The sequence below is a fragment of the Candoia aspera genome, chromosome 1 (genome assembly GCF_035149785.1).
Source record: "Candoia aspera isolate rCanAsp1 chromosome 1, rCanAsp1.hap2, whole genome shotgun sequence".
NCBI classification, from domain to species: domain Eukaryota; kingdom Metazoa; phylum Chordata; class Lepidosauria; order Squamata; family Boidae; genus Candoia; species Candoia aspera.
Genome location: NC_086153.1, coordinates 286,610,237 through 286,637,732, shown reverse-complemented (window position 1 = coordinate 286,637,732; position 27,496 = coordinate 286,610,237). Strand labels below are relative to the sequence as shown.

The window sequence follows — 27,496 nt, the reverse complement described above, 5'->3', positions numbered from 1 at the left end:
TTTTATTTTGCTAATTATGAGCTCATCTTTTCCTAATTATAAGATCATTTTCTATATTTCATACTGTTTCATCTTCTTGAAACTATTATGGAATGAGAATACATGTAGTCCTTGCTTAACAATGGTAATAGGACTAGCAACTCTGTTGCTAAGTGATGCAGTCGTAAAGTGTGACATGACATGACCATGCTGACTTACAACTGCAGTTGCAGCAGTTCCAGTTGCCGTCATTAAGTGAATCCCACTTCATTAGCGGTCATTAGGGACGACTTCATGTGATTGTCGTTTGTGACCTCCTGCTGGCTTCCCCATTTACTTTGCTTGTTGAAAGCCGGTAGTGAAGATTGCAAATGGCAATCACGTGACTGCGGGACACTGCAACCGTCATAATTGTGAGCTGGTTGCCAAGTGCCCGAACTGCAATCATGTGAATGTGGGGATGCTGCGATGACTGTAACTATGAGGACCAGTCTTATGTCTCCTTGTTCAGTACTGTCGTAATTTCGAATGGTCACTGAACAAGTGGTTGTTAAACAAAGACTACCCATAATAGACTCTTGCACATATTTTGGAATATTTTTCTCCAATAGGGCTTAGAAAAATATGATTTGAGTATTTTGTTTGAGGTTTTAAAATGTAGTTAATTAACAAGTCTGTGAAAGTTCAAAAACAAGGAAGAGTTAAAGAGATTTAACTTTTAAGAGACCACCATATTGTATTATATCTTAAGTTTTTGTATACTGCTGTCTTGAGATATACATTGCATTATTCTAAGAATCTATAAACCAAATTGAAGTAGATATTGGGAGGGTTTTAGTGAGCTTTACATAGTAAGGTGAACAGATCTAATTGTTATTCCTAAATTAATTCAACAAAACAATTATCCACAATTATTCAGGTTTCACATTTGTCTGAATTTCTGCTGTATTTGATTAAAAATTGGTATATAAAATAATGCACACTTAAGTTTTTTGTGCAGTTTGTTTACCAGAAAAATTCACTCTAATGTCAAAACATGATGAAACAAACAAGTAATAAAAAGAAAATTTTAAAAGATGTAGAAAACCAAATAGATACGTTTAGCCTTTGAAATCTATTGGAACATTGCAAATAGTGAAGTTAGAAAGAAGTGAAATGCAAATAATACAGTATTAGTGCTGCTTTAAGCTTTTAAAGCTTAAAACTGCAGTAAGATTTCTGTATAGATGGTAAGGATTCACAAAAACAAACTTTGCACATTTAATTTACCTATTGAAGAAAAGCTCAGTCTCAATTGTAGTCAAGCCATTAGTTGTTTCCCTCTCCTTCTATACTGTAAGTTGAAAAAAATGGCCTCAAAAATAAAAGAATGACAATCTGGTTTTGAAGATTAGATCAGAGTTTTGTCCAGCCTTGCACAAGGCCATCCTGTCCAACTACATGAAGTTTATTTATATAAAAATGCATAATGAATAGAAGTAATGAATGTGTACAGTATCAAAAACTAGACCAGGCTATTTGTTTCTACTGCTGAACAATTTGTCAGTGCCAAATAGATTTATATCAAGACCCCTTTACGGCTTCAGACCAACTCTCACGTTGGACAAAGGATCTTTAAAAAGGAGTGAATAGGGACACCTCATAGTGGACTTTTTTGCTATGTTTTATTGTGTTCGGTTATTATGACTGATAGCTGCGCCCTGATCAGTGGGCAAAAGTTCACATACACAGATGTTCTGAAGGACACTACAGTGCAGAGAAAAAAAATATTGACAGTGTGGACAACATGACTGGGAGAAGTAGGTAAAACGTAAGGTCCTTTATTTTCTTTTTATCTACTAGTGCTTAACTCCAATAAGTATATCAGAAATCTGGTGCTGATACAGGAAATTAATAAAAGTACTTATGTGTGGTAATGTTCTGTGATAGTCTAGATAACACTTGCTGGCAAATTAACATTCAGTAGGACTGTGAGAAACAATGGCTCTGGAAAAATGGTTTCTTCAATGACTTTTTGTTTGTGAGATTTTTAGTACATTTACTTTTCAAACACTCGAACTGCAAAGCACAAAGATAATAAAAGGTAACAATGATGATAAGGTGTTTTTTTTTTCTTCTCCCTGCTGAGATTCTTTAATTTCTTCTTTGAGTCTTTACAGCACCTAACCTCTCTTTTTCTCCCTCTCTCTCACAGACACATACACAGGCAGTACAGGAAACAGTTGGATGTCTTCCAAAGTATGACATCACACTTGATCCATATGAAGTTTCGGACAGTAAAATGTTATCTTCCCAAAAGCTTCCTTTCAGAATCTATTTTTGCACATTTGCAAGCTGATTTTTTTCAGAAAACGAATCTTGCTGCCTTCTGTGGAACAGCTTTTAGATTTCTATGCATACTCTATTCATATATACATACAGAAATAAGATCAAAACGGAACTGAAAAGAAAACTTGTTCCTTTGTAATCACCATATCGTGTAATGCTTCAGCTTTTCTTTTAGGCATTTGGGAAGCTATGTTTGTGCTCCTATTCTAGATCAGTTGCTCATGACTATTTATTTAAAACTTGATATTTTACTTTATGATAGTAATTATTGCTTTTATTTGTCATCATGGATTTGCGCTGATACGTGTTGGCATAGCCAATACAGGTAGTCCTTGAGTTATAACTACTTGTTTAGTGACTGTTCAACATTACAATAGTGCTGAATGAGTGGGACTTACGATTGGTTCACAAAGTTGCGGTCATCACAGCTTCCCCATGGTCACGTGATCACAATCTGGGTGCTCAGGTGCCTGCTCATGATTACGGCATCGCAGTGAGCCGCAGTCATGTGATCACCATTTGCAACCTTCCCTGCCGGCTTCCCACAGGGAAAGTCGCAAGTCTGTTCCCGTAAGTTGCTCCCAGGGAACTTGTACTCCGTAGTACCCACCCAGCCACACTCACGCAGAGTTGCAGCACCCCTCCCCTGTCCACTGTCCTTGCCGGCCAGCCTGAGCTCCCCACCGGCCTCCCTGCACTCCCCAGCACCCACCCACAGCACCTCCTTGCACTCCTTACCTCTTCCTGTTTAATAACCCATGTGGTCCTTGGGTTACAATGGCTGCTGGGATTGCCATTGCTAAGTGATGCGATCATGTGACATCATGCTTTACAACTGCATCACTTATCCACGGCAATCCTGGTCTCAATTGCTGTTGTAGCCGGAGGACTACCTGTAAGCCAATCAAACCTTAACTTTAAGAAAAAGTTGTATCAAATTTTCTTAGGCCAATTGGCTTCTTGTTTGTTTTTTGCAGTTTTCATTCTGATAGGACTATCTTGATAGGGTTTAAGTAGTCAGAGCAAAAACCAGTTCTGATAGCAAAGCAAGGTAATGGCTTCATGGTTATAATATTTATTTGATGAATTATGCTCATGTGTTAATCTGTCATCATTTTGCATTACTCTTTACCAATTATTTGTATGAACTATTATTTATGTCCTGCTGTTTACAGCTGAATTCAGCTTTTGTGTCACGTATGTGACTTGAGAAATAGCTGGATGCATTGTAATCACATGGAATCATATTCATTACTCATCAAAATATGCTGTAAGCAAGATATGTCTATCTCATGATGTAACATCATAACTAAATACTGTATTCTGTAAATGTGCAAGTTACACTGGCTAAATCTAAGTATTGTAAGATCACTCTTTCAATCTATCTTGATCTTCTTTGGAAGGATTTATTGAAAACACTATAATGACATTCTGAGCCCTTTATTTTAGAATGAATAAGTTTAAGGACAGTTGATTGCTGTCACTCTAGATTCATGGAATGAATTAAGAATATTTTCTTCCCATGCTCAGTGGGTTTCTTTAAGCAGTTTCCAACCCTCAAACTTCAAAATAAGGAGAGGCCTGAACTCTGTGCTGCAGTTGACTTTTTCTCCATGTTTGGCTTCCTGCCATTTCTCGAAACTGAGATATTGGTGTTTTATCTCAGTTTCATGCTTTGGAGACTGGGAGGAAGCCAAGTAAATGCCATGAGTGTGATGCTTTAGTAGTATCTCACACAGCAATACTATAAAAGTACTTGTTCATTATTCATTCTGAAGTTAAGAATTTTCACACCATAGGGATAATACCCAAAGTATAAAATGGCTTTTATAAAATATGGTGAACAATTATTCCTTTTTCTGCGCATCACCCTTTTAAATATTTGAACGATTTATAGAGGATTATCTAAGTCCTCTTTCAGTAACTTTACATATATATTTTTCAACTGCCTTCTGCGTTTTACTTGCCATTTATGTCCTGATCCTCTTAGTTTGTCTTGAAACACTTTTATCTGAAAGTGAACTTGGCTATTTGTAGATAGATTCCAAATCTAGACAGCAAGCAAGCAAGCAAACAAGCAAGCAAGGGCTTCTACTCTGAACTCTACTCTGTTACTTCTTTAAATGTACTGACCTTGCAAAACACCCACAAAGGCATAAATAAGAAATACTGATATACGAAGAAAACACATATCATCATTGTGTCAGATGGCTCTCAGGAACCTCCTGAAGCAGCTAAGACTCCTTTGGCTGTTCATTCTTTACTGCAGTGTGTGAAAGAGGAAGTAGCCCAGCTGCTCTGAACAGGGAAGAGTGTGCTTGAATGTTTCAGTATTGGTATACTGTAGCTGTGTTCCACATTTCATGATATGAATTACATTTCATAAAGTCTAATTGTAAAAGGGTCAAGGCTATTTCTTGCAACCACAGACTACCTTAATGAGAGGATCTTCATGCCTGAAATAAAATCTGCAAGCAATGTGGAATGAGAAGTATCTCATTTGCTATTTGTTTCTGATAAAGGTAGAATAGTTTTTGTTTAAAGTAAAGCAAAAAATCTTACAGTGTCAAAAAATTGTTCTTAACTGTATTTGACATTGCCACTTATTCTGGACACTGATCTTCTTCCACTGTGTTTCTCATTATTATGTTCACACAAAAATGTCGGGATTTTTAAATCAAAGTTTACCGAAAAAGTTATGATGGCCTAATTTGTATATAATGTTAACACAGAGTTGATCAGTTGACAACCTGCACTAACTGAGAAACCAATTTTGCTAAAGCTGCTAACCCAACTACTGTACACCATAGTGGGTCTTCCAGACCAATCAGGATATTACCAATTATCATGTAACTTAAACCAAACCATGAACGTATGTTTCTAGTTTCTTTTTCAGGATATCAAAAGGAAAAGTTTGAACACTTTCCCTAAGAAACAGGTTGTTTGTCTAATGAGGCAAATCTTTCCTGATTTTCAGTCTTCATATTTTGCAGCATGTGAACCAAACTGTTAATTACCTTTCACCCAGGAGTTCTGGTAAACTGTTTTTCTCCAATGTTTTTTTTTATAAAACCGTATTATGCATGATGCAGAAATAAATCTGTAGTTGTCACCTATTGCTAATTCAGTAGAAAGATATTGCCAGTTGGAACTCGGTGACACATATTGTGCAATTATTTTGTTGTTTATTCCTTTAGTCGCTTCCGACTCTTCGTGACTTCATGGACCAGCCCACGCCAGAGCTTCCTGGCAGTCGGCAACACCCCAGCTCCCCCAGGGACGAGTCCGTCACCTCTAGAATATCATCCATCCACCTTGCCCTTGGTTGGCCCCTCTTCCTTTTGCCCTCCACTCTCCCTAGCATCAGCATCTTCTCCAGGGTGTCCTGTCTTCTCATTATGTGGCCAAAGTATTTCAGTTTTGCTTTGAATATCATTCCCTCAAGTGAGCAGTCCGGCTTGATTTCCTGGAGGATGGACTGGTTGGATCTTCTTGCAGTCCAAGGCACTCTCAGAATTTTCCTCCAACACCACAGTTCAAAAGGATTGATCTTCCTTCTCTCAGCCTTCCTTATGGTCCAGCTCTCGCAGCCATATGTTACTACGGGGAACACCATTGCTTTAACTATGCAGACCTTTGTTGTCAGTGTGATGTCTCTGCTCTTAACTATTTTCTCAAGATTTGTCATTGCTCTTCTCCCAAGGATTAAGCATCTTCTGATTTCCTGACTGCAGTCAGCATCTGCAGTAATCTTCGCACCTAGGAATACAAAGTCTTTCACTGCTTCTACATGTTCTCCCTCTATTTGCCAGTTATCAATCAAGCTGGTTGCCATAATCTTGGTCTTTTTGAGGTTTAGCTGCAAGCCAGCTTTTGCACTTTCTTCTTTCACCTTCATCATAAGGCTCCTCAGTTCCTCTTCGCTTTCAGCCATCAAAGTGGTATCATCTGCATATCTGAGATTGTTAATGTTTCTTCCAGCGACTTTAACTCCAGCCTTGGATTCCTCAAGCCCAGCATGTCACATGATGTGTTCTGCGTACAAGTTGAATAGGTAGGGTGAGAGTATACAGCCCTGCTGTACTCCTTTCCCAATCATAAACCAGTCTGTTGTTCCGTAGTCTGCTCTTACCGTTGCTACTTGGTCATTATATAGATTCCTCAGGAGGCATACAAGATGACTTGGTATCCCCATACCTCTAAGAACTTGCCACAATTTGTTATGGTCCACACAGTCAAAGGCTTTAGAATAGTCAATAAAAGAGAAATAGATGTTTTTCTGAAACTCCCTGGCTTTTTCCATTATCCAGCGGATATTGGCAATTTGGTCCCTAGTTCCTCTGCCTTTTCTAAACCCAGCTTGTACATCTGGCAATTCTCCTCCCTGAATTGCTGAAGTCTACCTTGCAGGATCTTGAGCATTACCTTACTGGCATGTGAAATGAGTGCCACTGTTCGATAGTTTGAACATTCTTTAGTGTTTCCCTTTTTTGGTATGGGGATATAAGTTGATTTTTTCCAGTCTGATAGCCATTCTTGTGTTTTCCAAATTTGCTGGCATATAGCATGCATTACCTTGACAGCATCATCTTGCAAGATTTTGAACAGTTCAGCTGGGATGCCGTCGTCTCCTGCTGCCTTGTTGTTAGCAATGCTTCTTAAGGCCCATTCAACCTCACTCTTCAGGATGTCTGGCTCTAGCTCACTGACCACACCATCAAAGCTATCCCCGATAGTGTTATCCTTCCTGTACAGGTCTTCTGTATATTCTTGCCACCTTGTCTTGATCTCTTCTTCTTCTGATAGGTCCTTGCCATCTTTATTTTTGATCATACCCATTTTTGCCTGGAATTTACCTCCGATGTTTCTAATTTTCTGGAAGAGGTCTCTTGTCCTTCCTATTCTATTGTCTTCTTCCACTTCCGCGCATTGCTTGTTTAAAAATAATTCCTTATCTCTTCTGGCTAACCTCTGGAATTTTGCATTTAATTGGGCATATCTCCCCCTATCGCTGTTGCCTTTTGCTTTCCTTCTTTCTTGGGCTACTTCTAGTGTCTCAGCAGACAGCCATTTTGCCTTCTTGGTTTTCTCTTTCTTTGGGATGTATTTTGTTGCCGCCTCCTGAACAATGTTGCGAACTTCTGTCCAGAGTTCTTCCGGGGCCCTATCTACTAAGTCCAGTCCCTTAAATCTATTCTTCACCTCCACTGCATATTCCTTAGGAATATTAGTGAGCTCATATCTAGCTGATCTGTGGGTCTTCCCTAATCTCTTTAGTCTGATCCTAAATTGTGCAAGAAGAAGTTCGTGATTGGAACTACAATCAGCTCCAGGCCTTGTTTTTACCGACTGTACAGATGTCAGCCACCTTTGGCTACAAAGGATGTAATCAATCTGATTTCGGTGTTGTCCATCTGGTGAAGTCCATGTATAAAGCCATCTCTTAGGTTGTTGGAAGAGAGTGTTTGTTATGCAGAGTGAGTTCTCTTGGCAAAATTCTATCAGCCTATGTCCTGCTTTGTTTTGTTCTCCCAGGCCATGTTTACCTGTAATTCCAGGTGTCAACTGACTGCCCACCTTAGCATTCCAGTCTCCTGTGATGAAAATAACATCTCTTTTAGGCATGTTGTCCAGTAGGTGCTGCAGATCCTCATAGAACTGCTCTACTTCAGCTTCTTCAGCATCTGTGGTTGGGGCATATATTTGGATCACTGTGATGTTAAGATGGCTAGGCCTGAATTCGAATTGAGATCATTCTGTTGTTTTTTGGATGGTATCCAAGCACTGCTTTAGCCACTTTACTATTAATTATGAAGGCTACTCCATTTCTTCTGTGGTCCTCTTGTCCACAGTAGTAGATCTGGTAGTCATTTGATGTGAAGTGGCCCATTCCAGTCCATTTCAGTTCACTGACGTCCAAAATGTCTATCTTTAATCTTGACATCTCACCAATAACCACATCCAATTTGCCCTGGCTCATAGATCTTACATTCCAGGTTCCAATGGTGTGTTGATCCTTAGAACATCAGATTCGCCGTTCACCACCAGCACCGTCGGCCACTAGCCGTCCTTTCGGCTTTGAGCTAGCTGCGTCATCACATCTGGGGCTAGTTGAACTCATCCTCTGTTCCTCCCCAGTAGCATTTTGACCATCTTCTGACCTGGGGGTCTCATCTTCCGATGGTATACCGACATATCTCTGGTTGTACTGATCCATTGATTTTTCTCGGCAAGAATACTGAGGTGGGTTGCCATTACCTTCCCCAGGGATTGCATTTAGTCTGACCTCTCTGTCATGACCTTCCCGTCTTGGGTGGCCCTTCACGGTTTAGCTCATGGCATCACTGAGGTTCTCAATCTCCAGCACCACGACAAGGTAACGATCCTTTGCTGAAGATAGTACAATGACTTAGTGCAAATTGCCCTGAGATATACAGTAATTACTCGGTTTTACTTTGGGTTTTGTTATATGAACTTGGCTATTCTAGTTTATAAATCATGGTTTATGGCTTAGTGTGATATGTGAATTAGTCAATTGTGGCTTAGTTAACAAACAGTGACTAAATCAAATAGTAATTTTGGGGGCTTACACAGCAGGCTATGTATTAGTTCTGTTTGCACCTAAAACATGCTTGTTGCTTACCTGCATTGTACTGTTGATTTGATTTGATCTGATTTGATTTGATTTGTTTTGATTTTGCAAATTTATGTGGCTGCCTATTTTGCTGGACATAACTCTGGGGAGGGTACAACCAGCAACAATTAAAACAATTATACTATTGTATAATTGAAACTGTAATGTACCTGTGAATGCCCTTGTTATCAATGTTTACAAAAGCAACAAGGAACTGGGATCCTTGTGAACTTAACATATTGATAATGTTTATATAAGACAAGAAGTACAGTATGCAAATAGCTTTTTGCGTGAAATGCTGATGGAGCTGCTGATGAAACATTTTCCAAGGTTTTAATGGTTAACCTTGTACTGTGAATACTGTGTATTTCCTGTTTAAATTGGAGGGTTTAAAACCACGGATTACAGCAACATTCCCTGGATTGTGTAAATGATGCTTCTTGCATAATGATGCTAGAGTACCACAGTAAATAGTGTTTCACCTCTTCCTGCATTTTTGTAAGACCAGCAAGTAAAAAATGCAGTTTTATGTAGTACTGAATTATTGTTTTGTCTTGTTAAAGCTGCAATCTTGGAAATTCTGTCTGAAACTCTTTGGGCAAATCTACTGTGGCACAGTAGGTGAAATAATGGACCATGATCTGGGAGAATCAGGTTTCAATCCAGTCACTGCCATGGAAGCAGTTGATGCCAATTTTGTCAATCCTGATTACTTTTCTTGGCCATAGAAAGCTTTAATCCAAGTCCATCTTCTATATCCCCCTCTCCTGAAGAGCTTGCTATGGAAGCAAACTTACTGGCATGTATGTGGAGGAAATATTTATGAAGACTGGTTCAACTGATATTTTTTGCCTTTTGTACCAAGGAAGAAGATCCTGCATTTAAAATTTTCCCCATGAGGGGAGTAGATTAAAAAAGAAAAATCTTGTGCCATAATCAGCGCCCCCCCCCCTCCATATCTTATCAGGAGTTGCTAACTCCAGCTGAAGTCAGCCTTAGGAATTCCCCTCATCCTGCCCCAACAAATGTATGCAGGTGATATACCTATATATGTGTATATGGGCAAGACTAGTTCAAAAAACCACTGAATATTGAAGATCCATGTGGTAAGGAAGAGAAAAATTCTTCTGTTTTATATATTAAGTAATGCAGGTTTCTTGAAAGTCTTCAGATGATCTGGGAGATGGTTTGGGATTTGAACTTAATAAATCTTGTTGAACTCTTTTTGGTACAGCAGTCCTTTAAATCTACTTCAGCTAATCATCAAGAAGTGGCCATTAAAATAACCATACATGGCGCTACACGTCAGTGAGTGGTAAACATATTGGTACGATATGACCATCTTTGGTCATAATGCCCAGTGAGTCTTTTTGGCTGAATTTTTTTTAAAGCATTAGGAAAGTCAACACTCTTTCATCATGAATCCTGTTGGCTTATTGTCCATATTTCCTAAGAGACACACATTAATGCATCATTAAAAATTGATACTTTTGGTTTTTACTAGGTCACAGATTTGTTATTGAAAAATGCTAGAAAACTAAAATGTATCTTTCGTGAAACTAATAGTATTTAGGAGTGTGCAAATTGCTCTGACTGAAAAATTAATACAAAAACAAAACCCCTGGTCAGGTGTTACTTTTATGTACTCAATCCAACAAATTAGATAGATAAATAAATAAATAAACATGAAAGGAGCAGGGAGCATTCTATCTCCCACCTCCTCCCAGTATCCTACTTCTCTCTTTTTCAATTGTTGTGATTTGTTTTTAGATTTTTTTCTTTGTGTTACAAGTTCTTGTTCAGTAATTATTAAACACTGAAGTGCTGAGTCTTCTGCTGTATAGAGCACAACTTTGTATTTGTGCAGATATAAAGGTCTTAGAAGTGATGCAATCAAAATGTATAAGAACTATGTTTCTTGTCCCTCAATCTGGATAAATGGCTGGAACTAGGCTGGGCCTCTTCAGGCCCACATGAGAATTTGTCTCCTGAAATATTGGTCAAGACTAATGTTAGAGGTCCAGTCAGTCCTTCCCAACAACTTTACCTCCTCCAGGGGAAAAGGTATACCCTTGGATTTGTCTTACTGAGACATTTAGCCAATCTCTCCTGATGCTTGGACCAGAAAAAGGTGTGGTAGAGATCAACTCAAAAAGTCCTTTAGCTAGATCTGTAGAAGGACAGATCCAAAGTATGAAATTGTTGTTATGGAGGCTTCTGCAGTAGACCTTTCTGTCTTTCCACCATTCTCTCTGTTTCATATAGGGAAGTTCTTCCATAGGCAAGCTTTAATGTTTTACCTTCAGACATTTTGGAGGGGAGGTTCAGTAACATGCAGTACTAGGAGCACCACTGTCCATGCTTGGATGTGGCTATCAAGCAGTTTTGCATGTCTTTCTGATCTTTCCTATATACATACTTTGTGCTTTTAATTAATATCCTTACTCTGTACCTTCAGGCACAGAGTAGCCTGAAATGAAGATCGATGCTTTTTACTAGTGGATCAGTCTACTGAGATTTCTATGAAAGTTGCTCAATTATGATTGTTCAAAGATGTTGCATCTGAATTGTACTCATATTTAGATGCTCTGGTTTTTTACGCCTTTTGTGAATATTTAACATTTGTCACTAACTTCTGTCCCTTTAATTTGCTAATAATTTCATTATATTGAAACCCCTTGTGTTATTGCTTACATTTTTATCTTTGACTGTAAATTGTTTACTTAAGTAAAAGCCAGAAAGCCCCTCCCTCATCCCCCCCAATATCAGCCCAAAGACCTTCTTGATCCATCCTCTCCTACTGAAGATACTAACCAGCCAGGCAAATTGTCCAAGTTGACTAGGGGCAAATATTTTGCTGTCATGTTAATGGTCAGATTATTCTAGACTGAATATGTTATTTGTTGTTATTACATATGTCAATTCAAGTATGTACTTTTATTAGAGGGAAGGGGACAGAAAACCAGTTTGTTATATAAATATTTCTTCAAAAAAGTAACACTTACTGTACAAATTCATTTTAGGAACATCTTCCATCTGTGTCTGATTTATAATGAGTGCCAAATCTGCTATCAATAAAGAGATTTTTGCGCCACATGATGAAAGGATGCTGGGTGCTGTCCAAGTAAAAAGGAGAACGAAGAAAAAGATTCCTTTCCTGGCAACTGGGGGTCAGGGTGAATACTTAACCTATATTTGCTTGTCAGGTATGCTAAATTATTTTGAAATCCAGCTGTCCTTTCAGTTGAACTGTAAAAGTTGATTGATGTTGTCTGTGGATAAAAATAATGTAGTATCATGAATTTTAATCAGACAATTAAATGAACAATAAGAGCATAAATCTTCAATATTCACATATTTAAATGTATAAAGGAAATGTATGAACAGAGTTATAGCATGTGATGGTATCAGTAATACACTTAAATGAATTTTCAAATATTTCTCAGTATTTGGCAACATTTATCACAAGATCTATTCATTCAGGTATTAATGTGTCAGTGAAAGAATGGACCTGCATTTTTGGTATTGCGTCAGGAAATTTCTTTATATTGTGTATGTTTCCCATGGTCTTAAAATAGAAACTACCGTATATACTCACAGATAAGCCAAGAATTTTGGGTGCCAAAATACATGCAGAAAAATGGGTTCAGCTTATCTGCAGATGGGCTTATCCATGAATAAATCAATTTATAAAGTACCCATATATACTCATGGATAAGCCCATCCATGGTTAAGCTGACCCTCAAATTTCTAACCAAACTACCATGAAAAATGTGCCATCTGCAGATAAGCCAATTATGAAAATTAAAACATACAAAAAATTCAAGGGTCGAGTGTTTTACTGAAAGTATTTAACTTCATAGAGACTAGAGTTATATAAAGGTATCCTCTTTTAGTAAGAAATTCTAAATTACATTTTTCATACTTATAAAGACTAATGGGCCTTCCAGTTCATGTATTATAGGTTCCCAAGAGAAACCTGAGACAGTTTACTTGTTGATACTACCTAGGTATCCTATGTTGCCTTCAGCCTTTGACCTAAATACCTGCCTTGTTTTAACCTCATAATCAATTTATCATGAGATTTCCCCAATTTCTGTCACACTCAAGTTTTGGAGAGGCATAATCAGCATCATTTTTTAAATTATTTACAATATTTGTAGACCTTCCCTATCTTGAAGATTTCTAAACAGTTCACAACAAAACAAATAAATAGAAACAGAATAAAAAAGTCATTAATCAAATTGTGATGGGGGAAATGGTTCTTAATTTTCCTTCCTTAAGCTCATTCAGAAACTCAGTTTTTATATTATTTTCTTACTTTGTTTTGGCTTTGAGTACTTACTCATGCTAATAGTCAGCAATCATTTCAGCCTTGTAGTGTCATTGCAAAGTCCTCAGTAATTACCTTGGCATTTCCCCCACCCAAAATCTTGCAAAATTGGTAACCCTTGTGAGAATTACAGAATCTTCATTGTAGAGCTCATGTCAGAGCTGAAATTGTACAAGATTTTGGCCATTTAAAAAAAAAAAAAAAAAAATTTAAATCCATATTAGAGTATTTTAGAGTTGTTTTGGTGATGGATGGCTGCCCATGTTGCTGATATGTGCTGCATACTGTGCCATGATGGCGGCAGTCACTATATTTATTAAAATAGCTGTTTTATAAACTACCTTTCTGGTCTAAAGCATTTCCCAAGGTGATGCTCAAAACTATTAAATCAGACTCATAAAAACAAAACAGATTAAAATGCCTTAACTGCATGACTGAATCTGAAAAAGATTGGGCTAATATAGGAAGGAAATTCCACAGCCTACGTGCTGTTACAGAAAAAAACTCTGTTTCTGTCAATCTGGACTCTCTTGCTGATGGAACATCCAACTGGGCCTTTGAGGGAGATTATAAATTACCAGAAGACTCATGAGGAGAGAGATTATATTTCAAGTATCATGGCCAAACCATGTTTATAAGTCTGTTGTGAGAGCCAGTCTGGTGTAGTGGTTAAGGCATCAGGCAAGAAACTAGGAGACTCTGAGTTCTAGTCCTGCCTTAGGTACAAAGCCAGCTGGGTGATCTTGGAAGCAGGAAATGGGAAAACACTTCTGAAATCTTGCCAAGAAAATTGTAAGAACTTTTCCAGGCAGTCGCCCGGAGTCAACAGTGACTCGAAGACACACACACACACACACGCACACACACACACAAAGACTGTTGTAGAACAGAAAGCAATGGGGCTGCAGTATTTTAACTAGTATTTCCAAATGTTCTTCATAGAGCTACATGAAGAGTGCATTGGTGTAATTTAACTTGGACACAGCTAAGTTATGGCTTAGTTGTGAAGAGCCACTACTGCAAATGGCATTGGCACCAGTGGTTGGAGCAGCTCTTTGGTTATCCAGGGCAATACTGAGTCCAAAAGTACTCCTAAACTAGGAATGTTTTAATATTCTCAGTTCAAAACTGCTATACTAAGTATTTCAAACCAACGTGTTATCAATTTGAGACAAATGCACTGGTTTTGTTCTTTCATTAGAACAAAGAAAATAATTTCAAACAACATTATTGTCCTAACAGCCAGGAACCACGCTGAGACAAGGAATAGGTCTCTAGTGTTTTATTACTGCTACATAACAGAGAATCCTAACAAACTGAAGAAGCGTGGGAAAACCCAGACATATAAACCCCAAAGACTAAGGCGGGCCCAATCTGTGTCTCTTTGAATGGCCACCTAATTCCTCAGTACTACGCATGCGCTTTACAGCCTGGATGGGAGCCCCCTGCTCGCCATCCTCACTCATGACAATTATTATATGGAATATTTGACATATTCCAGCTGTTTCAAGTGCTGTGACTGGCTTTTTTTTTTTTTTTTTGTCTTCTTCAAAATGTTCTGTCTCTGCTGGATAAGATGGAGATGAGAGGAAAATAGCAATTAATTCTAAATGCAAGCTCAGTGGCAGATGTTGCTGCAGCTGAACACTGGTCACCAAGTCAGGTTAGGTGCTGCATTCAGGGGTGATTCAGGGTAGCTTATCCCAAATATAAGACTGATGAAGATTGCCTGTCTGACTGCCTGGTAGGCAAGTTATACAATATTATAGGGCAGTTGAGTTTGTAGATTATATTGTATGTACTGTATGTACTCCTTTGTGTTACGTTTTCTTTTGCAGACAGGTAGCCACTAGGCAAATGCAGTGTGTGTATTATGCCACTGAGATTTCTAGGTTATAAGTTGTAAATTCAAATATTTTATTGTTGATTTTGTTAGTGTGTGTGTTTAGTGAGCAACCTGTGGGCAACCAGACCATTACAGTATTTTCCAGAGTACATTTAAATATACATATTGGTTTTGTTGGTTTGTTGAGCTTTAGTGTGTATGTGTTGTCTGTGGTTTCTACATGGTCTTGTTTTTTGTTGATACTGGGCATTTCTGGGTACATTTAAAAGTTAAGAGTAGCTGACAAGAGATGAAATTATTACTTTAGAAAAGACAGGGAAAGAATATTATTTATCCCAACTTAAAAGAGTGCAGGCAGCCTTCTCCATAGAGATTCTTCTATATGTTTCTAAGCTGTGAAGAAACACTGGAAGTTTATTAAATTGTCCATGTCAAGATTTTTTTTCTAGCTTGAAGATGGATTTTTCTCCCTCTTTCTCCACTGCCTCCTCTGCTGTTGTTGAAACATATACATATTGCAGTTGTTAAGCAATGCTTGCCAACCTGATTTTGGGTTTTGATAATTAAAGTGTTGTCTTTTAATAGAAATAATATTTATTAAGGTTTAGTTAAGAGTAAGAGATTAAGGTTTCATAAAATGCATTTATATCTGTGTTGAAGAAGGTCGGAAATCACTTTCTTTGTATCTTCTTAGCTATTCTTGCACTTTTTAGTTTCTCTTTTCTTTTAGTTCTTTATTCAAGCTTTTCTGTACTTTGTATTTTAATTGTATTTTGAAATCTCAATAAAGTTGATGGAAAAAAAAAGCAGTGCTTACCAGCCTGTAAAAGTATAATGGTAAAAGTCCTCAAACAAATTATTTTTCCGCACTTCTGTGACCACTTGGATAGGGCTGCTTCAATTAAAAATAAGCCAATATGAGTGAGTTGCGCACAAATCATGCAGGACCAACTTTATCTCCTTCAGAGTTACTACCTTAATATATCAAGAGAATGACATAGACATAGTGTACCTGCATCTGAGAAAAGTTTTTGACAAAGTCTCTCATGATATCATCCTTAGTAAAATAATAAAATATATGCCAGATGCTAATACTGTTAGATGAACTTACAGTTGGCTATAAGTCCCAAATAATGCTTGTTAATGGTTTCACTTCAGCATGATGGGATGCATCAAGTGGAAGTCATTTTTAGCAATGATTTTGATGAGAGTGTTGAGGGAATACTTAACATATCTGCAGATTACACAGTGCCGAGGGGGATGGCTGATATTTTGGAGAAGAGGGCAAAAAGATCTAGGCAGGCTTCAGCAATGGGCGGAAATTGACAAGGATAGAATTTAACAAGGAGAACTGTAAAGTTCTACACCAGGGTAGAAAAAATGTAAGGCACTAGTATAGGATGGAGTATAGGATAGGGGAGACCTGGCTTGGCAGGTATACATTTGAAAGGGACCTAGGTGTCCTTGTTGCCCATATGTTAAACAAGAGCCAGTATTGTAATGCAGACAGATGTTTTCTAGGAGTACATTGACAGGAGCATAGACTTCAGATGATAGGAAGTAACTGTTCCACTTTACCCTGTCCTTGTCAGACCCCACTTGTAATACTGTATTCAGTTTTAGACACTGCAGTTCAATAAGGAGAATCACAAATTAAACTGAGTTCTGAGAAGGCTACCAAGGTGGTAGGGAGTCTGGAAACAGCCAATGAGGACCAGTTAAAGGATCTGGGTATATTTAACCTACAGATATATGATGACAGTCTTCAGATATCTAAAGTCATCAGATATCTAAGCATAGAAGAGGGAAAGATTTTTCTGTTATCCTGAAGGGCAAGACCAGAACCAGTGGGTTAGAACTACAAGGAGGGTTAGGTTAGAGATCAAGAGGAACTCCTTGTTTGTATGTGTTAATGTTTCCTACTACAGATTAAGGTTGCTATAGTAACTAATCATTTTGGCCAGGTGAAGAGGTTGAATTTAATTGTCTCCTTTTCACGTGTTAATGGTCGCATCACCTGGGGTGGAGGAATCTGCCTGGACTTGTTTCTCTTTCTGTTTCCTTACTGTGCAGAAATGTAGAGAGTCAAGCTGCTCTCACTGAGAGCCCAAGACACTTAAATATGTTTTGCTTTCGTTTTGCTTTCTGTAAATAAAATTATTTTTATAGAAATTCCTGGTGCGTGACTTTTCTGATCTCTCCTGGGCCAAAGACTTTCCCAGCAATCTGCCAACAGGTTATGTGCCCAGTAAACAGGCCAGTAAGCCCAGTAAAACCCAGAGAGAAAAGAGAGAAAAGCTCCACACCTCATGCACAATTTAAAGGCAGGTAGCAAAGACCTGTGAAGATTTTCTTTGGAGCTGCCTGGAGATTTTCCAGCAACTGCTGGTCTACAGGACAAAGAAGCCAGCTGAAGTGACTTGAAAAAGAAGGAAGAAGCCATGGCTACCTCCCAGCCCTCAGCGATGCCTCTGGAGCGCCTATCAGAGGCCAACTATTTGAATTGGGCCCTGAAGATAGAAATGTATCTTCGCAGAGAGAATCTTTGGCTGCCAATTGGTGAGCAAAACCCCCAAAATCCCAGTGCTGAATGGCTGAGACAGGATGAGCGGGCTAGAGCCACCATTATCCTGGGAGTTGAGGACAATCAGCTAGTCCACGTGTGAGGCATGCAGTCTGCAAAGCAACTTTGGGATGCTTTGAGAGACTTGTATGTAAAGGCAACAGCAGGGAGTAAAGTTACCATGACAAAAAAGCTGTACAAAGCCTACCTTGCAGAAGGAGATAGCCTTCCTGAGCACCTGCATTATATTCAGCAGCTGTTTGTTGAGTTGCAGGAGAGAGGAATGGAATTTACACCTCTCACAAAATCATATATCCTCCTGTCCTCACTGAATGAAACGTGGGACACACTGATTTGTACTCTGGAGGCTATGCCTGAAGCAGACGTCACCCCATCGTATGTTACACAGCGCTTACTCGCTGAATGGGAGAAGAGAGAGGAAAGATCCCCCCCCATCTCTTCTGGAAAGCTGCAATACCAGAAAACAAGGGAAAGGAAACTGAGGCCACAGCGCTAGCCAGCCAGCGATGCTTCACTTGTGGTTCAGCTGGACATTTGCAGAAAGACTGCCTTGAGACCCAAGAGTAGAAAGACAGAGAAGAAGAACACAAGGGCAACACAGAAGAAGGCTCTTCAGACAACCCAAATTGCACAGGTTGCTGAGAAGGGTAATTCTGATGTATGGGTGTTAGATTCTGGGGCCAATTGTCATTTATGTAATTGTAAAAGCTCTTTTGTGTCACTGTCTAAAACTGAAAGACAAAGTGTATCTTTGGCTGATGGGTCTGTGACCAAAATTATGGGACAAGGTGACTTGTATTTATCCTGCTTGGGAGAAACTGTAAAAGTGTGTTGTATGTGCCAAATTTACAATCAAACCTTTTATCTGTGGCACAATTGGCTGCAACAGGCTATGTCATAACATTTAAGAAAAATGGTTGTGAGATAAGTAAAAATGGAAAATTGTGTGCTACTGGTATATTAAAAGACTCCTTGTACATGGTGCAAAATGCAAGGAAGCCAAGCTGCAAGGCTGCAGTTGGCAACACTCCATATCATGACCAATGTGTACACCTGATGCACAGGAGATTTGGTCATGCCAATTTCAAATATATAGCACAAATGCCACAGCTGTGTGCTGACCTAAAGATAAAACTCTGTGATAAATACTTAGACTGTGTAGTTTGCAAAGAATGCAAAACACTAAAATCTCCTGTGAGTAAGCACAGTGACAGAGTTACAACTAGACCTTTGGAAATTGTACACTCTGACATTATTGGTCCTTTTGCTCCAAGTCTTGGACAAGCAAGGTATGCAATGACCATCACTGATGATTTCTCAAGATACACATTTATCTACATCTTAAAACATAAAGATGAGGCATTGGAGAAATTTAAAGGTTTTGTGACATGGGCAAATGGAAAATTCCCTAGGCCTGTATCTGCACTCCAATGTGAAGAGGAGGAGAATACCTTTCTCACAAATTCAGAAGGTTCCTAGTGGAAAAAGGGATAGAACAAATTCTTTCTAACCCTTACACCCCTCAGCAAAATGGTGCTGCTAAAGAAAAGGCAGAATGTTGCAAAATGCGATGGAATGCATGCTAAAAGATTCACATTTATCTTTTTAAGTATTGGGGAGAGGCCATATCTACTGCCTCTTATGTACAAAACAGATTGTATAACTCTGTGATTCAGGACACTCCATTCCATTTGTTTTATGGTGTGAAACCAAAGGTAAACCATCTGAGAGTGTTTGGTAGCACTGCATGGGTTCACATTCCAAAACAGCAGAGAGAGAAAGGAGGCCCCACAACAAAGAAAGCCATCTTTGTTGGCTATGAACAAAGCCAAAGGAGCTACAGGTTCATAATGGGAGAGAAATTAATAATTAGCAAAAGCGCTTCTTTTGCTGAACAAAACTGGGGGAGATTAAACTCTAGCTCTCCAGTTGATCTGACCACCACAAGAGAACAGCAAGGACTTGCTGATGGTGATCTTTTGCCTGATGAGGACATTAAACCAGAAAAGCAAACTGAAGATCTATCTGATGAGACAGATGCTTCTCAGGAAAGTGATAGGAGTCAAAATTTAAGCCCTGTATTACCTCGCAGATCTCAGAGAAGTAATAAAGGCGTTCCTCCATCACGTTTTCAGGCTGAAACAGTAAAGGCTTTTCACATATTCACAGAACTTGAGTCTTTAGAACAAGTGAATGCTTTACCACCTGAGTTTGCACAAAATTGGCATTCTGCCATGCAACAGGAATTAGCATCCTTGAAAGAAAATAAAACATGGAAACTGGTAAATCTACCTCCCAATGAACGCTGTCTGGGTTGTAGGTGGGTTTTCAAACTGAAAAGGGATGCTGATGGCAAAATCCAAAAATATAAAGCAAGGTTGGTTGCAAAAGGGTTCACTCAGAGGAAAGATTTAGACTTTGACAAGACTTTTGCACCAGTTACTAAAGGTGAATCAATTAGATTACTGTTAAAAGTTGCTGCACTGAAAGGAATGTCAGTTCACCACTATGACATTCAAACTGCATTTCTCTATGGTGATTTAGACCACAAATTATACATGCAGCAACCCCTTGGCTATGAAAAAGGGGAGAATCTAGTCTGTGAACTGCAGAAGTCAATCTATGGGTTAAAACAAGCTGCTAGATCCTGGAACCAAAAAGTAGATGAAAAACTGCAGAATTTTGGTTTTGAAAAAGGAAAGGCAGATCCGTGTGTCTATATGAAGAAAGATAAACAAGGCTGTATGTATCTGTGCATTTATGTTGATGATTTGCTGCTGTTCACATCAACAGAAAAAGGCTTGATTTTGAAGCCTGAATGAAAAGCCATTTCATATTAAAAAGCCTTGGAGTTGTGACAAATTACCTAGGTTTGGAAAAACACAGGGAGAAGGATGGTAGTTTTCTGTTAAACCAACATAGTAAAATTCAAAAGCTCCTAGAGGATTTTGATATGCAAGACTGTAAACCAGTCTCTACTCCGATGATAACAGATTTTCAAAAAGATATAGGAGAAACTCAATTAACTGAGGCAGAAAAATATAGATCTGCAATTGGAAGTTTACTGTACATTGCAAATCATTCTCGCCCAGATATCTCAAATTCTGTGGCCATTTTAAGTAGACAGGTAGAGAAGCCTACATCTACTGGAAAAGCAGCATTGAAGATGTTAATGAGGTATTTGCAAGGAACAAAGAATTATTGCCTGAAGCTAAATGCCTCTGGAACAGACAAATTGCAGGCTTTTGCCGATTCTGACTGGGGAGCAGATGTCAGTGACAGGAAATTCACTTCTGGGATTTTAATTCAATTTGCTGGATCTAGCTTAGGCTGGCATTCTAGAAAACAAACACTTGTTGCTCTTTCCACTGCAGAAGCAGAGTTTTATTCTCTAACACAAACCTGTAATGAGGTTATGTGGTTTAAACATTTGTTAAAAGACATAGGCATGGAAGTGAACCAGCCTATAACTTTTTATGAGGATAATCAAGCTTGCATTGCTATGGCAAAATCTGAAGCCTGCAAAAATAGAACAAAACATATTGATATTAGATATCAATATATCAAAGATATGATAAGCAAAGGAGAAATATTAAAATATTGTGAATCAAAAGACATGATTGCTGATATTTTAACCAAACCTCTTCCTGTACCAAGACACAAAGAGTTGACAAAGCAATTGGTTTGCATCTTAATCTGTAGTATAAAAAGGGGAGTGTTAATGTTTCCTACTACAGATTAAGGTTGCTATAGTAACTAATGATTTTGGCCGGGTGAAGAGGTTGAATTTAATTGTCTCCTTTTCACGTGTTAATGGTTGCATCACCTGGGGGGGAGGAAATTGCCTGGACTTGTTTCTGTTTCTGTTTCCTTACTGTGCAGACATGTAGAGAGTCAAGCTGCTCTCACTGAGAGCCCAAGACTTTTAAATATGTTTTACTTTCGTTTTGCTTTCTGTAAATAAAATTATTTTTATAGAAATGCCTGGTGCGTGACTTTTCTGATCTCTCCTGGGCCAAAGGCTTTCCCAGCAATCTGCCAACAGTATGAATGTTCAGCCAGTGGAGTAGGCTGCTGCATGAATTGCTAAGTTCTCCTTTGCTGAGCGTCTTCAAACAGAAACTGGATGGTCATTTGTCAGAGACACTCTGGTGAATCCTGCACTGATTAGGGAGTTGAACTAAATAACTGTAAGGTCATTTCCAGGTCTTTGATTCTATGATATAACTAATATCACTACCCTGAGACCTCTGGCTCTTGGCTTATTTCTCACACAGCTTATGTTAATATGTTCTTTCTTTTTTTTATGATACCTCATTTTTATATGCTGCATGGTAGAGCCACTTGAAGAGAAAATAATAGAAATACCTTAAATAAAATGTAAAAATAATCCTTGTAGTGCTAATTGTCTCAAATTGTCCAGATTTATGGGCTGTGCTCCCAGTTCTAGGACAGGGAGATTGACCTACAAAAACAACTTTTCAAGGTTCCCTGGAGCTAACGTATGTGCTTTCCACAAAGATATAGTGGTTCAAAAGTAATCTCTTTTCTTATCGGTTCCACAGATTACTTTTACTTTACTTTATTTTACAGTGTTTATAATCCTCAGTGACAAAGGACTCTGAGTGGCATACAACATCAGCAAACAGAAAATCAAAGACATAATAATAAGTGTCAGAATAACCACAGAGACAAAAATAGCAAATATAAAAGCCCAGTAATACCCAAGATAGGTACCCACCGTCAGTCAGCTAGGACTGAAATAAAATTATTTCAACCTGTTTCTGGAATTGCAACAAAGAGGGAGCTGCACTTCCTTCTGGGGAGAGAGGGCTGTTATAGAGAAGGCGTGCCATCTCACTCATGCCCTGGGAGCCTCACAAGGGGAGGGAACTTTCAGTAGATCCTTTCTCAATGACCAGACTAGACAAGTGAATTCAATTCTGACAAGGCATTGCCTTATGTATCCTGGTGCTGTATTTGTTTAGGGCGTTAAAAATAATGGCCAGCACTTGGAACTGGAAGCCTAATGGCAATGAATGCAGCAACTTTAATATTAGGCATAATTCTGTATTTGACAGGGCTGTCCTGCCAATAATCTTGTCACTGTATTTTGTATCAGTTGCAGCTTCTAGGTTGTCCCCAAAGGCAGCCCATGTAGAGCACACTGCCGTAGTCCACTTGAGTAGAATTGCTGAATTAGGCTGAATGAGGACTGCTGGTCCCAAACATCTTTGGTAACCTCCCAATATTTTGGTCATAGGGAAAAAAACATGTTTGTTTATATAAATGTAGGGTATGTGCACCATGCAGATGTGTGACATCCTGGTTCATATAGGCAGGGAGGTGCCAATACCTTACCTAAGGAGTCCAACTAGATGAGAAGGCTGTCTATAATAAAGTATTTGACAGTAATAATTGTAGGTAGAGAGCAACATTTTGATATCCGGTCTTCAGGATCAATTCTCTGTTCTCACACTGTTTTCCGTAATGAATATATATTTTTTCCTTTGATGTAGGTATCCAGTTTTCCTAATTAAAAGTTAACCGCAGTGGGACCAAGGGGGGAGATTTTATGATCAAGCGGAAGGAAGAGGATGAGGAGGGAGGAAAGATACTAAGCCACTCTGTTTGTCTAGATCATGGCTGATTCGGGGGGAAAATTGGAAAGCTGGAGATCTGGGATTCCTATCTCTTCTGGCTAAAATTTGGAACATCAGAGGGTACTAAAACTTTTCTTTCTTAGTAATAAGTTCATATGTTTGGAGTTGAGCATTTGCCTTTTAAAGATTTTATAAATATATTTTGGAAGTAGAGTTTGTAAATGGGGATGGCTGCTCTAGAAATCCTTACCATTTGGCAAAAAGGAAAATCTTTAGTTTTTACTATATCTGTTTTGCCATTCTGAACTAGGATGCTGCCCACAATTATGTATATAAAATTGCTAGATATCAAGTCAGTGGAATAGCCTTTTTGATGTAAAAACTCAGATGTTTCTTGCTAATTAATTAGCCTGAGCCATAACTTGAGTAATGGAAAAGTATGTATGTATGTATGTATGTATGTATTAAACTTATTCACTGCCCAATCTCGTTCATTGACGACTCTGGGCAGCTAAAAGTAGCAGTATTCTATTCATGCTGTGAGCAGCATCTAGTCCAGTAGAAGTGGACTTGAGAACAGCAGGAAAAGACTGACTGCTGCTTGGAGGCATGTCAGTCAAAACCTGTAGCACTTGCCAAAAAGTCTTCTGTCATCACCATCCACTCTCACAGCTAATTAGCAGCAGGATATTCATTCACTGTTTGGGTATGCCTATTCTTAATTCTTATTTTATTTCTTAATTTTTTTAAGAAGACTTAATTTTTCCTACTTATTGTGAAATGTAATTTTCTACTTCCCATTTGTCATGATTTTTGGAGGAAAGGAAACAGTTCATGCTGAGAACTTTCTCTTGTGATCTCAGTGAGTAAATTTGAATTGAAGATAATGCAACTAGTTTGATACATGGGTTTTAAACATACCTTCAGCATTTCTGAAGGCTTGCAGACCTTAAAGACTTTTTATAGAATGGAGAACAGTAATAATAATAATTTTATTTGTACTCTGACTTACATGACACTTGATAGTTCAATTTCTTTCAATCAATAAATAACATTTTATTATAATTAAATAAAACTTTCAGTTAAAATATTAACTGTAAAATATTGTTTTAGCAGGATCTCACATATTCCTTCCTTGTAGTAACTGTGCACTAATTATGAAAGAGATTGTATTAGAATTAGATTTAATCTTATTATTCTGATTTAATAGCAAACTCTTAAATCTGTCAGTAAAAACCAGAGCTGGATCTTGCGTAGATATATAAAATCCTGTACATTTTTTAAAGTAAACAGATGATGTTGAAAATTTTGTAGCTTTAGAACTTTGGTTAGTTGTGTCAAACAATAGTTACTTATTTACTGATTATATAATGTCTTCCCAAAGATATATTTCTTATGATTGTGTTTAAAGGAATGTATCAGTACTGCCTTTTGCATAAGGAAAAAAATAATTAGCTATCAAAGAATGTGATTTATACACAAGTAAAATAATTGAGCCACATAAAGTCCTGCTATATTGCCCAATCGTGTGTGTGTGTGTGTGTGTCTGGGAAGATGAACAAAGAATCCCCAGTATGTACACCAAAAATATATATTCCCAACAGGGTCACCCAAGTTGTGAAGGCCATCCCAGCTGCCCAGCTAAAGCAAGAGGCACCTATATTTGACAGCAATACAGGAAGTTGTATTGCTGTCAAATATCACTTTAGTGATAATGGCAAAAGCATTTTTTTTCATATTGCACAGGAGAAGTCAATGGTACAATTGCTGTATTTTACCAAAAAAACCCACATGGATAGAAAAGATACTATGAATGACAATACATATAATGTTAGATTGGACCCCTTAGTGCAAGTAGCTCTCAACAAGTAAGTGAGAGAGAGGTGAGGATCTTTCAGAATCCTAATTGTGTTTATGATGTAGTGAGATTAAAGCCTTCCAGACATCTAGGTGCTGATATTGCCATGAGGGAAAAGAATACCCAAATCTGCAAAGGCAATTACAGAATTTTATGGAACGTATGAAGTATGAACATGGGAAAACTCAACACAGTGAAAGATGAAATGAATCGACTTCACACTGACTCATCAGAGTGAAATGGACTAGAATTGGACACTTTCATTTGGAAGATTATACTGTTTTGTACTCAGGACATGAAAAATAAAGAAGGAATAGTGTTGCTTTCATAGTCAGGAAGGATATAGCAAAGCCAGTACTTGGGTACAATGCAGTTCAATGACCAAATAATATCAGTTTGATTTTGTGGATAGACTTTTAATATGATGGTTATCCAAGTTTTTCCTCCAACAACTGATGGAGAAGAAGAGGAGATTAACAGTTTGATGATAGAAAAGCCCTTGATTGTGCTGACCATGGCAAGCTATGGGAAGTCTTTAGAAAAATGGGAATCCCAGAAGACCTCATTGTCCTCCTGTGAAACCTAAACCCAGGTCAGAAACTCATCATCTGTACTGAACATCACAAAACCGAATGGCTCCAGGTTGGCAAAGAAGTGAAACAAGGCTGTATGCTCCCTCCTTGCTTATTCAATCTATGTGCTGAATATACACTGAGGAAAGATGGATTGGAAGAAGATCCATGTAGTTTTTAAATCGGAAGAAGAAACATCAATAACCTGCACTATGGTGATGATGACACTACTCTAATAACTGAAAATGCAAATGATCTGCAAGCTCTAGTAATGAAAGTGAAGGAGCACAGTGACAAAATGGAACTGCAATTAAGTATAAAGAAGACCAAAGTAGTGACAATGGGTACAGCAACCAGCCTCAGAGTTGATAATTAAGATATATGAATATTTTTTAGGATTGAATATCAACAATAAAGGAAGAAATATTGCTTTGGGTCATGATAGATATTCAGATGTTGGGATTTATCTATTCCTGCAAGGATCAGAATCATGTAGGCAGGATAAATAGATTGTTGACCCTTTTGAACTTTGGTGCTGGAGAAAACTCATGAGAAAATCATGAATAACCAAGAAAACAAACAGATCCTAGAACAAATCAGTCCAGAGTTCTCAGTCAAGGCACAAATGACCAAGCTCAAATTATAATTTTTGGACACATTTTGCAAAGACCTAGCTTTTTGGCAAATTCTATAATGCTGGGAAAGCTGGGAAAAAAAGAGAAGAGGATATTGGGCAGGAAGGTGGATGGACTTGATTACAACAGCCATGAGTGGACTCAGAAGACCTGAAGGGCTAAGTTTGGGACAGATCATCCTGGAGAAGGTCTCGCTACATGGTTGCTAAGAGTCATCACTGATTTGATGGCACATAATCAAGGTAAGTGAAATTCAAGGCTCAGTTTTGAGAGAATGCTTTAACGTTCTGGATTAGTCGTCTTACAGGGAATAGCCTTGGTCCAGCTGCTTTTATAAGCTAGTTCAGGCAAGTATGAAGCACACATATAAGTAATTCCTGTCAAGGAACTTGGCCACATCTTCTGGCTTGGCAGAAAGCAGAGTTCTGTCCACTAGACCTGAAGCAGCTATGCTTTTCAAGCCAATACAGAGGCTATTTTATTTATAAGCCCTGTGTAAATTGGACTGTCTAAATTTATTTCTCGTGGGCTAAAATATAATACAGCTTTGTTCTCCTACAACACTCTGTTGGAGTTAATCGATGCTCAGCAACCTGGCACTTTGGATCCTAGAAATGGCATCCATGGATCTGACCTTATGGGACAACCTTGCTTTTAATATCAGACTTGCCTCAACTGTGATTGTCTTTTTCATCACAATCATCAGATTACCATGAAAAGCCTTCCAAGACTTACTTAAAAGACCCATTTCTCTTGAAGGCTTGCATTCACTCGTGCTACCGTTTTCTTTATGGAGGGGAACAATAACAGTACTCTTCCAGTCATCAGGTAGTTGCACAGCTACTGCCTTAGTGTGTTTTAGCATTTCTCTAGTTAGCCACCTATATCTGCTGTCTTACCTTCTTTAACATTCTCACGGCATTTATGAAGGGTTTTTTCCCTATCATTTTTTTCTTGTGCACTAACATTGTCTCATTTCAATTTCACCCCAAAACTTTTATTATTTTAGTTTTAATTCTGTTCATTCTGCTGGAGTTTTTAGCCCTTCTCATGCTTCTAAAGTAATTATATATTTCCATCAAAATTGCTCTACATTTTTTCAGCCACTTTTAATTTTAATATTT

The 27,496-nt window shown here is 38.2% G+C and overlaps 1 protein-coding gene across 2 annotated transcripts in view; it reads left to right on the top strand.

The window, feature by feature from the left end:
- STXBP6 (syntaxin binding protein 6) overlaps positions 1-27,496 on the top strand; it is a 112,842-nt gene that overhangs the window by 16,619 nt on the left and 68,727 nt on the right. For both annotated transcript variants that reach the window (XM_063289999.1, XM_063290000.1), the window contains exon 2: positions 11,965-12,147. In XM_063289999.1, coding sequence (XP_063146069.1) covers positions 11,994-12,147 — 154 coding nt within the window. In that variant the 5' untranslated portion in view covers positions 11,965-11,993. The remainder of the gene's footprint in view (positions 1-11,964; positions 12,148-27,496) is intronic.